The 14,646-nt window shown below is 38.4% G+C and overlaps 1 protein-coding gene across 1 annotated transcript in view; it reads left to right on the forward strand.

Annotated features, from left to right (window-relative positions):
- Positions 1-14,646, forward strand: part of HEATR1 (HEAT repeat containing 1) — a 46,025-nt gene that overhangs the window by 27,751 nt on the left and 3,628 nt on the right. Inside the window, exons 27-41 of the mRNA XM_038533827.1 lie at positions 473-591; positions 690-811; positions 2,004-2,132; positions 4,118-4,348; positions 5,093-5,219; positions 6,419-6,579; positions 9,502-9,548; positions 9,652-9,775; positions 10,581-10,721; positions 11,219-11,505; positions 12,156-12,306; positions 13,236-13,394; positions 13,559-13,693; positions 13,848-13,952; positions 14,037-14,205. Coding sequence (XP_038389755.1) covers positions 473-591; positions 690-811; positions 2,004-2,132; positions 4,118-4,348; positions 5,093-5,219; positions 6,419-6,579; positions 9,502-9,548; positions 9,652-9,775; positions 10,581-10,721; positions 11,219-11,505; positions 12,156-12,306; positions 13,236-13,394; positions 13,559-13,693; positions 13,848-13,952; positions 14,037-14,205 — 2,207 coding nt within the window. The remainder of the gene's footprint in view (positions 1-472; positions 592-689; positions 812-2,003; positions 2,133-4,117; positions 4,349-5,092; positions 5,220-6,418; positions 6,580-9,501; positions 9,549-9,651; positions 9,776-10,580; positions 10,722-11,218; positions 11,506-12,155; positions 12,307-13,235; positions 13,395-13,558; positions 13,694-13,847; positions 13,953-14,036; positions 14,206-14,646) is intronic.

Raw genomic sequence — 14,646 nt, forward strand, 5'->3', positions numbered from 1 at the left:
CACTGCCAGTGCCCCAGAATGAATGATCTCCTGTGTTGTATAGTGAATGACCATTCCCCTTAGGGTCTACATCTTTATTTTCAACACTGTGTCCCTGGGGCATCTTTACTTTAAAGATACAGTGTGAAACTTACTATATTTTTTTAGGTGTAATTTACCAGATTAAGAACTGTAGTGTATGCTGTTGTATTGTGGATATTTGCTTTTGTTTGAAAAACAATGTAGTCCTCAAGGTTGTCCTCTACAATTTCAAATAGGTTGATGCAAAGTGCAACAGGGAGGAGAGTTAAAATTTGACTTTAAGCACCTCTTATGAGAAAAAAATCAGATCTTACATCTTTTTTATGACTACATTTAATGTTAATATTGTAGTTATTCCTAATTAAATGTGTTCTGGACAGTGGTCATTAATGTATCACTGAAATTGTGTAACTTTCATTTCCCATTATTTCTTTTCCGGGGCATCCCGAAGGAGTTTAGAACCTCTGCCGCCGGAGCAGGGAAATATGGAATACACCAAACAATTAATTCTTAGTTGTTTGCTCAACATCTGCCAAAAACTCTCTCCAGATGGTGGCAAAATATCAAAGGGTATGTACTTTGTTGGAAGGAAAGGGTAGAAGAATTACCTGCTTTGCATGTGAATGTACCTACCACTTAGAGATTTTTTTTCTTTCGCATCACTATAGATGTTCTAGATGAGGAAAAGTTCAATGTGGAATTGATTGTTCAGTGCATCCGTGTTTCAGAGATGCCACAGACCCATCACCATGCCCTTTTACTTTTGGGTACTGTTGCTGGAATATTTCCTGTAAGTATTAATGATCTGAGACTTCAGCAAATATTTTAGGTATTTTCTTTCTTCACTAGAAATGTGTAAGTGCTCACTGGTCTGAATTCAGTGGACTTTGGGTCTTACTGGTGGTACTTTCAGCCCTGTCTCTTAATAGCGGAGGGTAGCATGAGCTGGTTGATCTTGCTAATTTGGGTCCTTGGGAGTAATAGTGACCTTCATAGGATTATTGGTGAGGATGTGACTGGTAGTTTATGGTTTATAGTCAACACAGCGTGGCATGGTGTAACTGTCCAATAATCAGTTGTGTTCATGTTATTTGAAAAAATTACCATCCCATTATCCTCAGACAGCCTTCAGCCAGTGAGTTGAGAAAAAGTAATTTGATTATAAACTATCTCAGTTAAAAATAAATAAATAAATAAACAAACAAACTACCTCAGTTAAGGAAATCATGTTCCTTATAGAAGCATATCTTTTGAAGAAAGTGAAATTTTTTTTCCTCTTGGGGATTTAGGTCACAGGTTCTTAACCTGGAGTTCTCTGTGAGCTCTAGTGGTCTTTCAGTATATTAATACCATGTGCCAGATTTTATGCATACAGGATTTTTTTTCTTGGGAAAGAGTTAGTAGCCCTCAGGGGAGTTGATAATCTAAGAAAAATTAAGAATCAGTGATATTTTTGTTTTTATTGAAATATAGTTCATACACCGTAAAATTCACCCATTTAAATAGGCATACTATTCACTGATTAAAGTAAGTTCACATTTATAAAATATCACATGGTCTACATCCCCAACATTTTCATCACCTCAAAAAAGAAACACTGTAATCATTAGCAGTCACTCCTCATTCCCTCTTATCACTACAATTTCTGCACTGGCAACCACTGATCTTTCTCTTCTATATAATTTTCTACCCACCAGCAGTTTATAATACTAATTTCTCCAAATTCTCCCTGCTAGTTGGTCTTTTTTTTTTTTTTTTTTAAGTCATCTTAGTGTGTGTGAAGTATCTTATGATTTGGATTTTGCCCATATTGAGCATCTTTTCATGTGCTCATTGACCATTTCTTTGTCTTTGAAGATATGTCTTTGGATCCTTTGCCCATTTTTAAATGGGATTATTTCTTTTATTGCTGGGTTATAATGAATCATTGATAATTTAGTGTGCTCAAAATAGAAAATGTTGAAAGATGTGTTTTCTTTCAGGATAAAGTTCTACACAATATCATGTCTATTTTTACATTTATGGGAGCCAATGTCATGCGCCTAGATGATACTTACAGTTTTCAAGTTATTAACAAGACCGTGAAAATGGTTATTCCAGCACTTATTCAGGTAACCTGTCTTTATACCGTCATTAGGGGTTTTTTGTTTTTTTTAAAGTAGGCTCCACAACCAATGTGGAGCCCAGTGCTGGGCTTGAACTCACAATCCTGATATCAAGACCTGAGCTGAAATCAAGAGTTGGACACTTAACCTCCTGAGCCACACAAAACCGCCCGCCTCCCCAGTATTTTTTGTTTTTAATCTTAAAATTTTTATGTAGTGTGAAACTTTAGTAGTAAATAAGTGACATTAAAAGCCTTTGTGAAATGCTCAGGTATTTGGGCTTCTTAAATTTCAGAATAGTGAAGCTAAGAATTAGTCTTAGTAACAATGTCCTTTCCAAAAATATGAATCAACATGTATAGCTGGTTATGCTGTGCTAAAAGGCTGTAACTATACGTGTCTTAATGTTACTCTGACAGTGAATTTAAGTTTGCTGTATATTTCAAGACATTGCAGTTGGATAATAAATACCTTATTCAGGTCAATGAAGATAGGACATTTTATTTTATTTACTTATTTTTTAAAATTTTTATTTATTCATGAGAGACACAGAGAGAGAGAGAGGCAGAGACACAGGCTGAGGGAGAAGCAGACTCTAAGCAGGGAGCCTGATGTAGGACTTGATCCCCGGTCTCCAGGATCAGGCCCTGGGCTGAAGGTGGCGCTAAACTGCTGAGCCACCTGGGCTGCCTGAAGATAAGACATTTTAGAGCTAGAGTGGCAAATTTGTTAATATACAATTCAACAAACACTTTCCAAGTGTTCTCTAAGAGCCATGTACTCAGAGATGATTGAGTCTCTGCCAATAAGGCTGAACCATTTGAAACTAAAAAGCAGCCTTGAAGATGAAAGAGCTTGGTTATCTGCTTGAGTCTTCTGTTTACCACTACCTGTTGTTCATGTCTTCCTCACATTATTGACCATTCCGGGGATGACCATCAGTACCATATCCTTTTAATCTTGGTATTAGGTTGATATTTTCTGTGTCCAACAAGTTGGCAAATACAGGACACAGATATAAAAAGGAAAATAACTGTATTCATCAGTATCATATATGCCAGTTGAATAGGTCAGTGCTGGAAGAGTTCAGAATAAAGGCAGTATGTATGGGCCAGGAGGACCACAGAGTTTCATAAGAAATAGAATTTGAAGGACGCCTGGGTGGCTCAGCGGTTGAGCACCTGCCCCTGGCTCAGGGCGTGTGATCTGTGGTCTCAGGATCGAGTCCCACATCAGGCTCCCTGCCTGGAGCCTGCTTCTCCCTCTGCCTACGCCTCTGCCTTTCTCTCTCTGTGTCTTTCATGAATAAATAAATAAAATCTTTAAAAAGAAAAAAAAATAGAATTTGAATGGATATGAAGAAGGACAGGATTTGCTTGATTATGTGGCAGGGTCTGGGATTGTGGACAGTTGTGTATGTGAAGAATGTAATATGGATGGATTTGTGGAGTGCAAAGTGCTAAGACATGGAGAAGCAGAGGGTATTGGTTCGTTCCATTCTTTCATTCAACAGCTGTTGTTGGAGTATTAGTACCAGAGTTAAGTAGTTTGCATGTTATTCTAAAAGCATCAGGGAGCTGTTAGCCGTTTCTGTGTTCTGCTTTTGTAGATTATACCCATTCTTCTCAGGCCTTGATTTGCGCAGGCTCCCAGCTGGCCTGAGAGCAAACTTGGTATAAGTGCCACATACTTGGCATCTACCATTCCGTACCTCCTGTTGCTATCTTTTCCCATGTGAATCTTGTTCATACAGATGATAAATCTTCTTTGTGGCCAGGCTCCCATCCTAGACTTTCCCATTCCCCTTGGGGCCACACAGTACCTGGGGCATAATCTATACTTATTGAGTATTTACTGATAGATTTTTGATTATTCAAATTCTTTTGATGACTTTTTGGAGGCACATATGAATACCTTTCCGTGTCCACCTAAAAGCTTCTTTGTGAAGGGTTATTTGCTCCTACTCACTGTCCCTGCTTGCTATTCTGCAGTCCGACGGTGGAGACTTTGTAGAAGTCACAAGAAACGTGGAAGGTGTCGTGGTGAAAATCATTAACGTCTTTGTGGATGCACTTCCACACGTTCCAGAGCACAGGCGCCTGCCCATCCTTGTTCAACTTGTTGATACGTTAGGTGCAGAAAGATTCCTCTGGATTCTCCTTGTTCTGCTTTTTGAACAGTATGTCACTAAGACAGTGCTGGTGGCTGCCTATGGAGAAAAGGTCAGTGGGTAAGACAGGGTGATTAGAAGGAAATGATGTTTCACACACATTTTGTGATACTTCCTGGTTTATGTGTGGGGCAGTGATGCTCATGTCTATCATTTAACAGTACTTGCTCAGAACTGTTTTTAAAGATATTTTTGATGTTCTTTACAATTGCTTTCAGAGCCTGTGGCACTCTGTATATTCTCAGTAGCAACAGATCACTTTCTGTGGGTGATCTGACTTTTCTGGGAACTAGTCTGTAGTACATGCTAACTGGTTCTATTTTAAGCCTAACATAGTACAGCTGTAAAGTGATTAAACTATGTTTCTTGAAAATGGTTTTGCAGGCTTTCTGTGGGGGAAGGGAGGAGTGTCAGTATCATTAAAATTGTTCCAACACTGGTGATTGTTTTAAAGAGCCCTATTTGGAAAGATGAGGGCAGAACTTATAGGTCAAAAAATGTCTTTTTAGACATAGGATTTGGGAATAGATCTAGACTTACTCTAAGGGGCACATTTAGTTCTGCTAGAAATTGCAATGCAGATGATCCTAGAATTATGCCCACATAATTCTCATAAATTGGCTTTTTTAGGTAAGACACTCAGTAACTCATTCATCTACTGATACACATGACTGTAAGGAACAATATGTAATCCTCTGCATGCTAAGAAATATTTTTAAAACATTTCTTTAATTTGTAGTTATTAATATAAAGTTGATAGGTGTGGTTTTATTACCTATATCTCTTCTCTATACAGGATGCTATTTTAGAGGCAGACACTGAATTTTGGATTTCAGTCTGTTGTGAATTCAGTGTCCAACACCAGATACAAAGCTTGATGAATATTCTCCAGTACTTAATAAAGCTGCCAGAGGAAAAAGAAGGTAAGCATAATCAGGTGTTAGTTATTGTTTAATCTGAAAGCTCAAGAGAAGCAGAAGACCATGCAGGTTATCCTTGGAGCACATAGTACAGCTTTAGAAGGGTTTTTTGTAAGTAGCTTAATAATTTTTAATTTAAGTGTATGATTGTGTGTTTTCCCAAATCCTTATGGAAAATAGAAAGTAGGACTTCTGTTTGCCTCTCCTCACACATTGGCTTTCATTCTTCTCTGTTTTTGTGCGGATATGTTGGCTGTGGAGTGTTCACAGGTGTACATTGTGAATTATAGTAAAATGACAGCAATTAGCAGGAACTTACTAGCTGTCTCTTCCTACTAAAATATTTGTGAAGACACAGGAAGAAAAAAAAACAGATAACACAACTTTGGTGACTAAATATTAAAATTTTATTGTATATGTGAGTCTTGAAAAAAATTCCATTCATGGCAGTACCAATGAGACTGGTTTGAGAAAGGGTTTGATGTGTTCGTAGTTCTCTGTTCTTTGAAACAGAGCAGCAGGGAACATCGGAAGGAAGATACAAAGGGCTTCATGGGGACTGTTTTCTGGATGGCTAGCTGTTTTGGCCAGGCAGCAGCTTGTCTGATCCTATGGTCTGCTTGGGTCTGGCAGGGCAGACCAGCCTGGAAAGCTCTATGTAGTGACCTATTTATGAAGGAAGTCTTCAGTTTGAGTCACTCTCCAGCACAGCGTTTTCTAAGTGGCCCACTGAACTCCCAGTTACTGCACCTTCAAACCCCTTTATATTAGATAAATTTGGATAAGAGATTCTGCAAAGTTTTAGGACATACATCTATGAACTTTTAAACATTGAAGGCTAGAGATGACCCTCCTTCAGTCTGTTGTGGGCCACCAAATTAATACCTCTTAGGCTTCTGGATTGGGGATGGAGGCAACATTTCAAGATACCTTTTGTAATACCTTTTTCTTTCATTTGCTTGTCTCAGTTGCCCTGGTCTTTTTCTGTTTTGTTTTTGTCTTATATGCTCTCTTCTTGGGGCTCTTGGATATTTTGTCAATAAATACACATCTTTCACTAATTCAGAAGGGGAGGAAATGGCTGTGGCAGATTCACCAATTCCTCTCAGAAAATTATATCCCATGTACCATGCTCATTATATCTTTTCTAAAGATTCCACTTGAAGATGAGTGAGGTCACTTGTGTTATTGTTCTTTTTCAGAAGCTGTTCCCAAAGCGGTATCAACTAAAAGTGAATCACAAGAACAAATGCTACAGATTTTTAACATAGACACTCACACTAACAAGCAACTGCGGCATTTGAAGTTTTTGTCAGTGTCCTTCATGTCTCAGCTCCTGGCTTCCACCCGTTTTATCAGAAAGGTGATGTGTTCTTTAAATGTATTTATGATAAAATTATTTTTTCTGAAGGGAACTATCTTTTAAATTAGTAAAAAAGAGATTGGCAAATATAAAAACATGAGGTTAGCCTTTAAAGATAATAGGAAGAAAATGGTAGAATTTACCATAAACTGTTTGGTGTGATCTGTTTAGGTTGTACATATATATATAAATCTTGTGACTATTTCCATTCTCAAGTGGTACATAGGTATACCTTGTTTTACTGTACTTCTCAGATGGTGTGTGTGTGTGTGTGTGTGTGTGTGTATGTTTTATAAATTGTAGGCTTGTGGCATCACACAAGTCTCCCAGCACCATTTTTCCAACAGCAATTGATCACTTCATGTCTCACATTTTGGTAGTTCTCACAGTATTTCAAACTTTTTCATTCTATTTGTTATGGTGATCTGTGATAAATGATTATGACTTGCTGAAAGCTCAGATGATGGTTAGCATATTTTAGCAATAAGGTATTTTTAAAGTATGTATTTTTTTTTTAGATATAACACTTTTGCACATGTAATAGACTACAGTTAGCATAAATATAACTTCTATATGCATTGGGAAACTAGAAAATTCATTTGACTCACTTTATTGTGTACTTTACAGTGGTGGTCTAGAACTGAACTTTCAGTATCTCTGAGGTATGCCTGCATACCCAACAGAAATATATGAGCATATATTTAGCATACATGTTAAGACACATTGATAAGAACACATAATAGTAATATTTGTGGTAGCCTAGAATTGGAAACAACCCAGGTGTCTGTCAGTAGTGGAGTGGATAAAGTGTCTGTCATCATAAATGGACATGAGTGAATCTGATAAAGATAATGCTAAAAGAAAGCAGGCAGACACAAAAGAATATACCTTAATTCCAGTTGTATAAAGTTTAAAGACAGGCAAAACAAATCTGTGGTTTTAGAAGTAAGGACAGTGTTTACCTTTGGGAAGGAAGAAAAGGGTAGTAATGGGGGTCAAATAGAGGAAGGATTCTGAAGTGTATAATTATAGGCTCTTTCTTTACCTGCATACAATAAGTTCTATACATGTGATTTATATGCTTTCCTGTTTGTGTGTTAACCTTTACACACAGAGAGGAAGAAGGAAATAGAGAAACAAAACAAAGAGAAGGAAGAATTGGGAACATCAGAGTGTTTGAACATTAGAAAGTCTGTGTTCTGTGTCTACTGCATGAGCAGGTCAATGGGGAAACCATATGATAATTTAAGTATTTTTAGAGAAATAATTCGATGAATTCAATACTTATTTATGATTTAAGAAAAAATCCTCTTAGCATCTAAGATGGATGGGAACTTCCTTGGTCTAAGGAAGATACCAGAAACTAGTTTATATCACACTTCATAATGAGACAGACATTATAAAGTCCAGAACAAAGATGTCCTGTCGTGTTGCTGTTTCTGTTGAGCAAAAGAATGAAGTGTAAGAAATGATAATCACCAAACTCCTAGAACTAATAATTAGCTTTGCAAGCTTGCTTTATAGGGATTAGTGTGGACAGTGCTCCATTTCAGCTTGCCAAGGACTGGTGGTGTAAGAGCAGTTAGATGGGTCAGTGTTACTGAAGTCTGTCTGGACACACACCTGTGTGTATGTAAGAAATGTGGTAATGTGGCAGTGGCATTAGAGAGTAGTTGGAGAAAGAGAACTGTCCAATAACTAGAACTGGCATGATTTGCTTTCCATTTGGGGAAAGAAGACTGATCTCACACTGTACACAAAAGACAATTTTAGGTAGATTAAAAATGTATTTCAGTGTGAAAAGGAACACTTAGAAGAAAATAACATTTTGACCAGAGGTTAGTGAAGAATTTCTTTAAAAGTTCAGTTCAACAAAAAGCCACCATAAACAAAAGGAAAAGAAAGCCACAGACAGAAGTTGATAAATTCAGTTCCTATTAGAACATCTGGCAGAGAACATGAATTCACTAAAGAGGAATCACAAATGGCCAATTAATATACAACAAAATAACCTTCCCTAGCAAGGAAATTGCAGATTAAGTGGGATGCCACTATGATGTCCATCAAATTGGCAAAAATTTAAAAGTCTTAATACCAAGAAGTGGCAAGGCTGTGGGGACACAGTTATTTGTGTCCACAGAAATGGATAATGTCTCCAGATAGCCACTTGAGAAAGCAGTCTCCAGTCCAATCAGAGACACACATCTCTTCTGATCTAGCCTTTCTCTTTCTTGGGTATATGCTCTACAGAAACATGCCTGCTTGTTCTTTTTTTTTTACCATTCTTACTAACAGAAGAAATGGACATAAACAAAACCTCCACAGTGAACAGAGGTGGATGAGCAGGTCAGCCACAGTGTGTTCTGTGGCTATGTGCAGGAAGCACAGAGTGCAGTTAAATGAGCACTAAGTTGACATGAATCCCCAAAGACAGACCTCAGAACTCCCATGTTCCAGAAAAGCATGTTGCTAACTGCTGTGTACTCTGACAACATTTAATGGCAGGTTCAAGTATGTGAGGCTGGGGGTACCAGAAGAAGGAAAGAGGGAGAGATACATAGGGGGCTACACCTGTATCTATAGTGTTTCATGTCTTAAAATTAGCTAGGAGCTAAGGGAAGTGCTTCATAAGATTAGTGAGTAAATGAGTATAGATAGCTGTATTTTTCTGAATCTTTGTAGTGCTTTACAGATGTCACAAGTATCTAGAGTTATCATTAACATGAATAGAAGAATTAAACTAAGGGGAATGGAGTTGCTACAATATGGTGGGGACGAACTGAACCTGATTAAATTGTAATGTCAGAAACAGCCCCTAAGAAGTTTGAATTGAATTGTCTTAGCTGAGTTTCACTGCACCTACCTCAAGTGATGTTATTACTAGCTTCCATACTGTTCTAATGATGTTTTCTTAAAAATTAGATGGTTGAAAGTGGTGGTCCTCAGGTTTTAAAAGGCCTTGAACAGAGGTATGTTACTTTTTTTTTTTGACTTGAAAATAATTTCCAACTTTCTATCAAAAAGCTGGAAGAATAGTGCACAGAACTCTCATGTGGATCTCCTTTGTTTTAGGTTGCTAGAAACCGTTCTTGGCTATATTAACACAGTAGCACAGTCTGTGGAGAAAAATGCAGACAAGCTAACTGTGAAGTTTTGGCGGGCACTGCTGAGTAAAGCTTACGACATGTTAGATAAGGTACGCTTTCGTTTCCCCCCAGCCACTGTGTTTATGTCATTGTGGAACTATTTGACATATAAAGTTTTACTTTAAGAATAAACTTAGCAATAGGCTTTTCTTTCTTTTTTTTTTTTTTTTTAATTTTTTTTAAATGTTTATTTATTTATGATAGTCACAGAGAGAGAAAGAGAGAGGCAGAGACACAGGCAGAGGGAGAAGCAGGCTCCATGCACCGGAAGCCCGATGTGGGATTCGATCCTGGGTCTCCAGGATCGCGCCCTGGGCCAAAGGCAGGCACCAAACCGCTGCGCCACCCAGGGATCCCGGCTTTTCTTAATATAATGTCGCTCACGTTTTTTTCTTGGAAAGAATCTTTTGATGGCTAGAAAGAAATTCATCTGAAAAATGATTGTTTCCCTACCAGTTATAAGCGCATGTGCCTCTGTAAATATACTTTATTAAATAGTCAGTGGTCTAATACTGTATTATGTTCTACTTTATTCAAGTGGAGTAAGAGAAAAATACCTCTTTAGGTAGTGTACATGGGATATTAGAAATATCACTGGCCTTGACATTTGAATTGCCGTTTGAAATCTAGCTACAAAGCAGTTCACTTACTCAGCTTCAGGTTTTTTGGCTTTTTTCTTTTTTAAGTGAACGTGATTAGTAATGCCTACCTGAAAGATTAGTGTTTTAAGAAATAAAAAGGGGACCTCAAAATGACTGGAACCTAGAAGCTATGCAGTGAATAGAAATCTGTCTTAATCTGAATGGATCTTCCGTTTTAAAAAATTTTTTTGTTTAATGTGAAACTGCTGTGTAGGTCAATGCCTTGCTGCCCACAGAGACATTCATTGCTGTGATCAAAGGACTGCTGGGTAACCCACTGCCATCTGTCCGCCGGAAAGCATTGGATCTTTTGAACAATAAGCTACAGCAGAATACGTCCTGGAAAAAGAAAATTGTAAGTGAAGACTGTGTGTCAGACCCATTTACCATTCTTTGCTTTATCAAAGAGCTGCATTTAACTCCCTTAAGTTTGTCCAGTGGGATAATTTAAGTAAGTATATCATTATCTGAATATAATGCCATGAGGTGTGTTTCTAAAATGTGATGTTAATTCTAATGGGAATTGTGATAAGAGTTCTTAGAATGGAATCTCAGCCTAATGAAATTCTTGATAATATGGACCATACGTTGTGTTAGCTGCAGCATAATTCTAATCTTCTTTTACTCCAGACGGGTAGGGTACTTTATATAAATGTCCAAAATTGGTCACAAGCACATACACTGGCTCGGTGGTAAACAGATGGGGAGACGGTTGCTTGTGTGTAATTGTGTGGCATAGGACCTTTGGTCTGATTTCCATTTAGGCAGTCTCAAACTGTGAAAATGGAAAAGTGAACCAGTTTATTTTTTTCTGAGCTTTAATCATTTGAAAATTTTGGCTGATCTTTTCAGGTTTATCGTTTCCTGAAATTGGTTCCAGTCCTTTTGGCCATTGTGCAGCATAAAAAGATGGTAGAAGAACAAGCAATAAACAGACAGACAGCATTGTATACCCTGAAGCTTTTATGCAAGAATTTTGGTGCAGAAAATCCAGGGCATTTTGTCCCGGTGCTGAATGCTGCTGTGAAACTAATTGCACCCGAAACAAAGGAAGAGAAGAATGTCTTGGGAAGTGCCCTGCTGTGCGTGGCAGAGGTGGCCTCCACCCTGGAGGCGCTGGCCATCCCTCAGCTTCCCAGGTATGCTGACTGGGACCTGGGACCGGAACCAAGTTGGGTGTCTGGTACAAATTGAAAAATAATACCGTAACAACTTTTTTGCTTCTAAGTAGAAGTTGCAAAAGATTAGATTTGTTAAAGATGTGTTCTTCAAGCTAAAACCCACAACATTATCATTTCCCTTTATGTTTGTTGTGTCCCTGTTTGCACTCCCCTTTGGCCAGCTGTAACTGGGAAGTGATAGGTGAAGCCTCTCTAGAGGGGCTCAGCTGTTTGGGCAAAAGCTTATGCTCCTGACTTTCTCCTTGGGTTTGGGATTGATTAGCTGTGCAGCCCTGGCAGGTTACTTTGTCTGTTAGAGCTTTGCCGTCTCTGACACCAAGAGAATACCCACTGCGTGGGAATCTGGGGGGGTGCCATGCATGCGAGATTTTTCACACAGTGCCTGACAGGTAGCAAGTGTTAGATTGAAGACCTTGGTATTTTTAAAAACGACTGCACGACTGGGTATCAGGAGATTTCTTGCTCTTAGTGTCATAAAATGTGTTGACACCATTTTGTAGGCTGTTACCATGGAGTGATGTGGCAGGCACAGTTTGGATTTTTCATGACTTTTCCATTCTCTGTCTCTTCTTAATTGTTACTCGATACCTCTTGTTCCTTAATTCTAGCCTGATGCCGTCATTGCTGACAAGAATGAAGAACACCAGCGAGCTGCTCTCTGGTGAGGTCTATCTGCTCAGTGCTCTGGCAGCCCTGCATAAGGTTGTGGAGACCCTCCCACACTTCATCAGCCCTTACCTGGAAGGGGTCCTGTCTCAGGTGAGCACAGTGACCTCAGCGTGATATGGGGGTGGGGGAGAATTGGAGATCTGATGATTTTATTTGTTCTTTAAGTTTTCAGTTTCTGTTTGGCAAGAAGGTTTTTATTTCTGAAAAGCTATCTTGCTTTATAGTAAAAACATGTGCCTTTCTCTCTCCCATCCTCCCACCTGCTTGATTCTGACATCAGTATGGTTATTGCTTTCTTCTAAGGCTCATCTCTTTTTTGATTTTTATAAAATGTCTTTGCCTTTCTTCTTCCCCTCCCCTCCTTGAGATTTTTGGCATTGGGCTGGTAGAGAGCTGCCTTTTATTACTTTTTGCTAGTGTGCCCTGTTTGTTTCAACATGAAGGGATTTTTAATCCTAAGGTAACTTTTTGAGTAGAATTCTTGTATTGCAGTTCGGTGGATAGTTGGCAGACAGGCACTGGGCAAGTGGCATTTCTCACTGAAAATGCCCCAGAATGATCCTTGTTCTGTTCTATTTTATCGGTCATTTGCCATTTATGAGGTTAGGAGCCTTAACTGCCATGATGAAAATTATTTAGCTGATTCACACATTCTGTAGCCAGGGCTTAAAAGTAGACATCTTACAGAAAAGGACCACTACATCTAAGGAGCTTTCTAGATTTTTTTTAGTAAAAAAGAACTTGACTCTTCTCGTGGTCTCTGGATTCCTGTCCTCTAAAAAAAAAAAAAAAAAAAAAAAATCAGCCTGAATGCTCTGTGTCCTTTTTTGCCTTCTGTCATTTACCTACATCCCTGACTCCCCCTTGGGAAAGAGGCATGTTCATTTTTATCTTCAGATGTTCAAGGACGGTTTTAAAAGGAATTCTGTGTGAAGCTGGCATCTGAATTGACTTCTGTAAGTGTTCAGATGTTGTCAATTCCCATACTGGCTTTGATCATTCTTTTTATATTCCTGTAGGTGGTTCATTTGGAGAAAATCACTAGTGAAATGGGTTCTGCCTCACAAGCTAATGTCCGTGTCACATCCCTTAAGAAGACACTGGCTACCACACTCTCACCCAGAGTCTTACTGCCAGCAATCAATAAAACGTACAAGCAAATTGAGAAGAACTGGAAGGTTAGATCATACTGGGTTTTAGACTTTGGGGAAGGAAGATATGGTACTGAATTTTTTTTAAGTTTTCACTTAGCAGAGGATGGTTATTTAATTCCTTGATGATAGTATTAACGAACTATAAGAATATTAAAAATTGGCACATCTCTTTACTGTATTACTGGTAGAACCACATGGGTCCATTTATGAGCATCTTGCAAGAGCACATTGGGATCATGAAGAAGGAAGAGCTCACCTCCCATCAGTCTCAGCTAACCATATTTTTCTTGGAAGCCCTGGACTTCCGAGCACAGCATTCTGAAGTAAGCTTATTTCTACTTTCCCAAATTCTAAAGTTACCTACCTGTTTAAGAACCAGAGAACAATCTAGCCATATAACCTATTTTACTTCCAAAAGTTATTTAGAGCCAGATGTTGTTAGTAAACTGGCTAATAAGTCAGGTCTTTTGTTTTCAGAGTGATCTGGAAGAAATTGGAAAAACAGAAAATTTTATCATTGACTGTCTAGTAGCCATGGTTGTAAAACTTTCTGAAGTCACATTTAGGCCCCTTTTCTTCAAGGTAAGCTTGTTTCTTCCACATGTCCTTTGTACTCATATATAAATGTTACAATGTATGTAGAATAATACTGTTTTATCCTTTCAGCTGTTTGATTGGGCTAAAACAGAGGATGCCCCTAAGGACAGACTATTGACGTTTTACAATTTGGCGGATTGCATTGCTGAAAAACTAAAAGGGCTTTTTACTCTGTTTGCTGGCCACTTGGTAAAGCCTTTTGCTGACACCTTGAACCAGGTGAACATCTCCAAAACAGGTTGGTAGCTGACTCCAGTTCAGTTGACAACTTCGCTTTGTTGTTCCTCACGCAGGGTACAGGAAGTATGATAAGGATAAGGAAGGTGAAGTTTTTACTTCGTAGTTGACAGGCATTGAAGTGTTTGTTTCAGGGTAATGAAAAATGCTATGATCCATTGACTAACTTGGGAGAACACAATACATGGGCATTACTGTTAGTTATTGAAACTAACTGTAAATTGTTCAGATTGGTATATTCTTTATGGCTGATGAACAGCTGACTTGACAGCCACTAATTGAACTTGGCAAACTAAGTGATCTTAACTGAGAATCTTAACTCTTAAAGGAGTCACTTAATCTGAGCCATTCATGTGCCTTCATCCTGATTGATTTATGTACTATTTTAGAAATACCCTTCTGGAAAAAAAAAAAAAAGAAAAGAAATACCCTTCTGTTTGTG

Source organism: Canis lupus, chromosome 4 (assembly GCF_011100685.1).
Source record: "Canis lupus familiaris isolate Mischka breed German Shepherd chromosome 4, alternate assembly UU_Cfam_GSD_1.0, whole genome shotgun sequence".
NCBI lineage: Eukaryota > Metazoa > Chordata > Mammalia > Carnivora > Canidae > Canis > Canis lupus.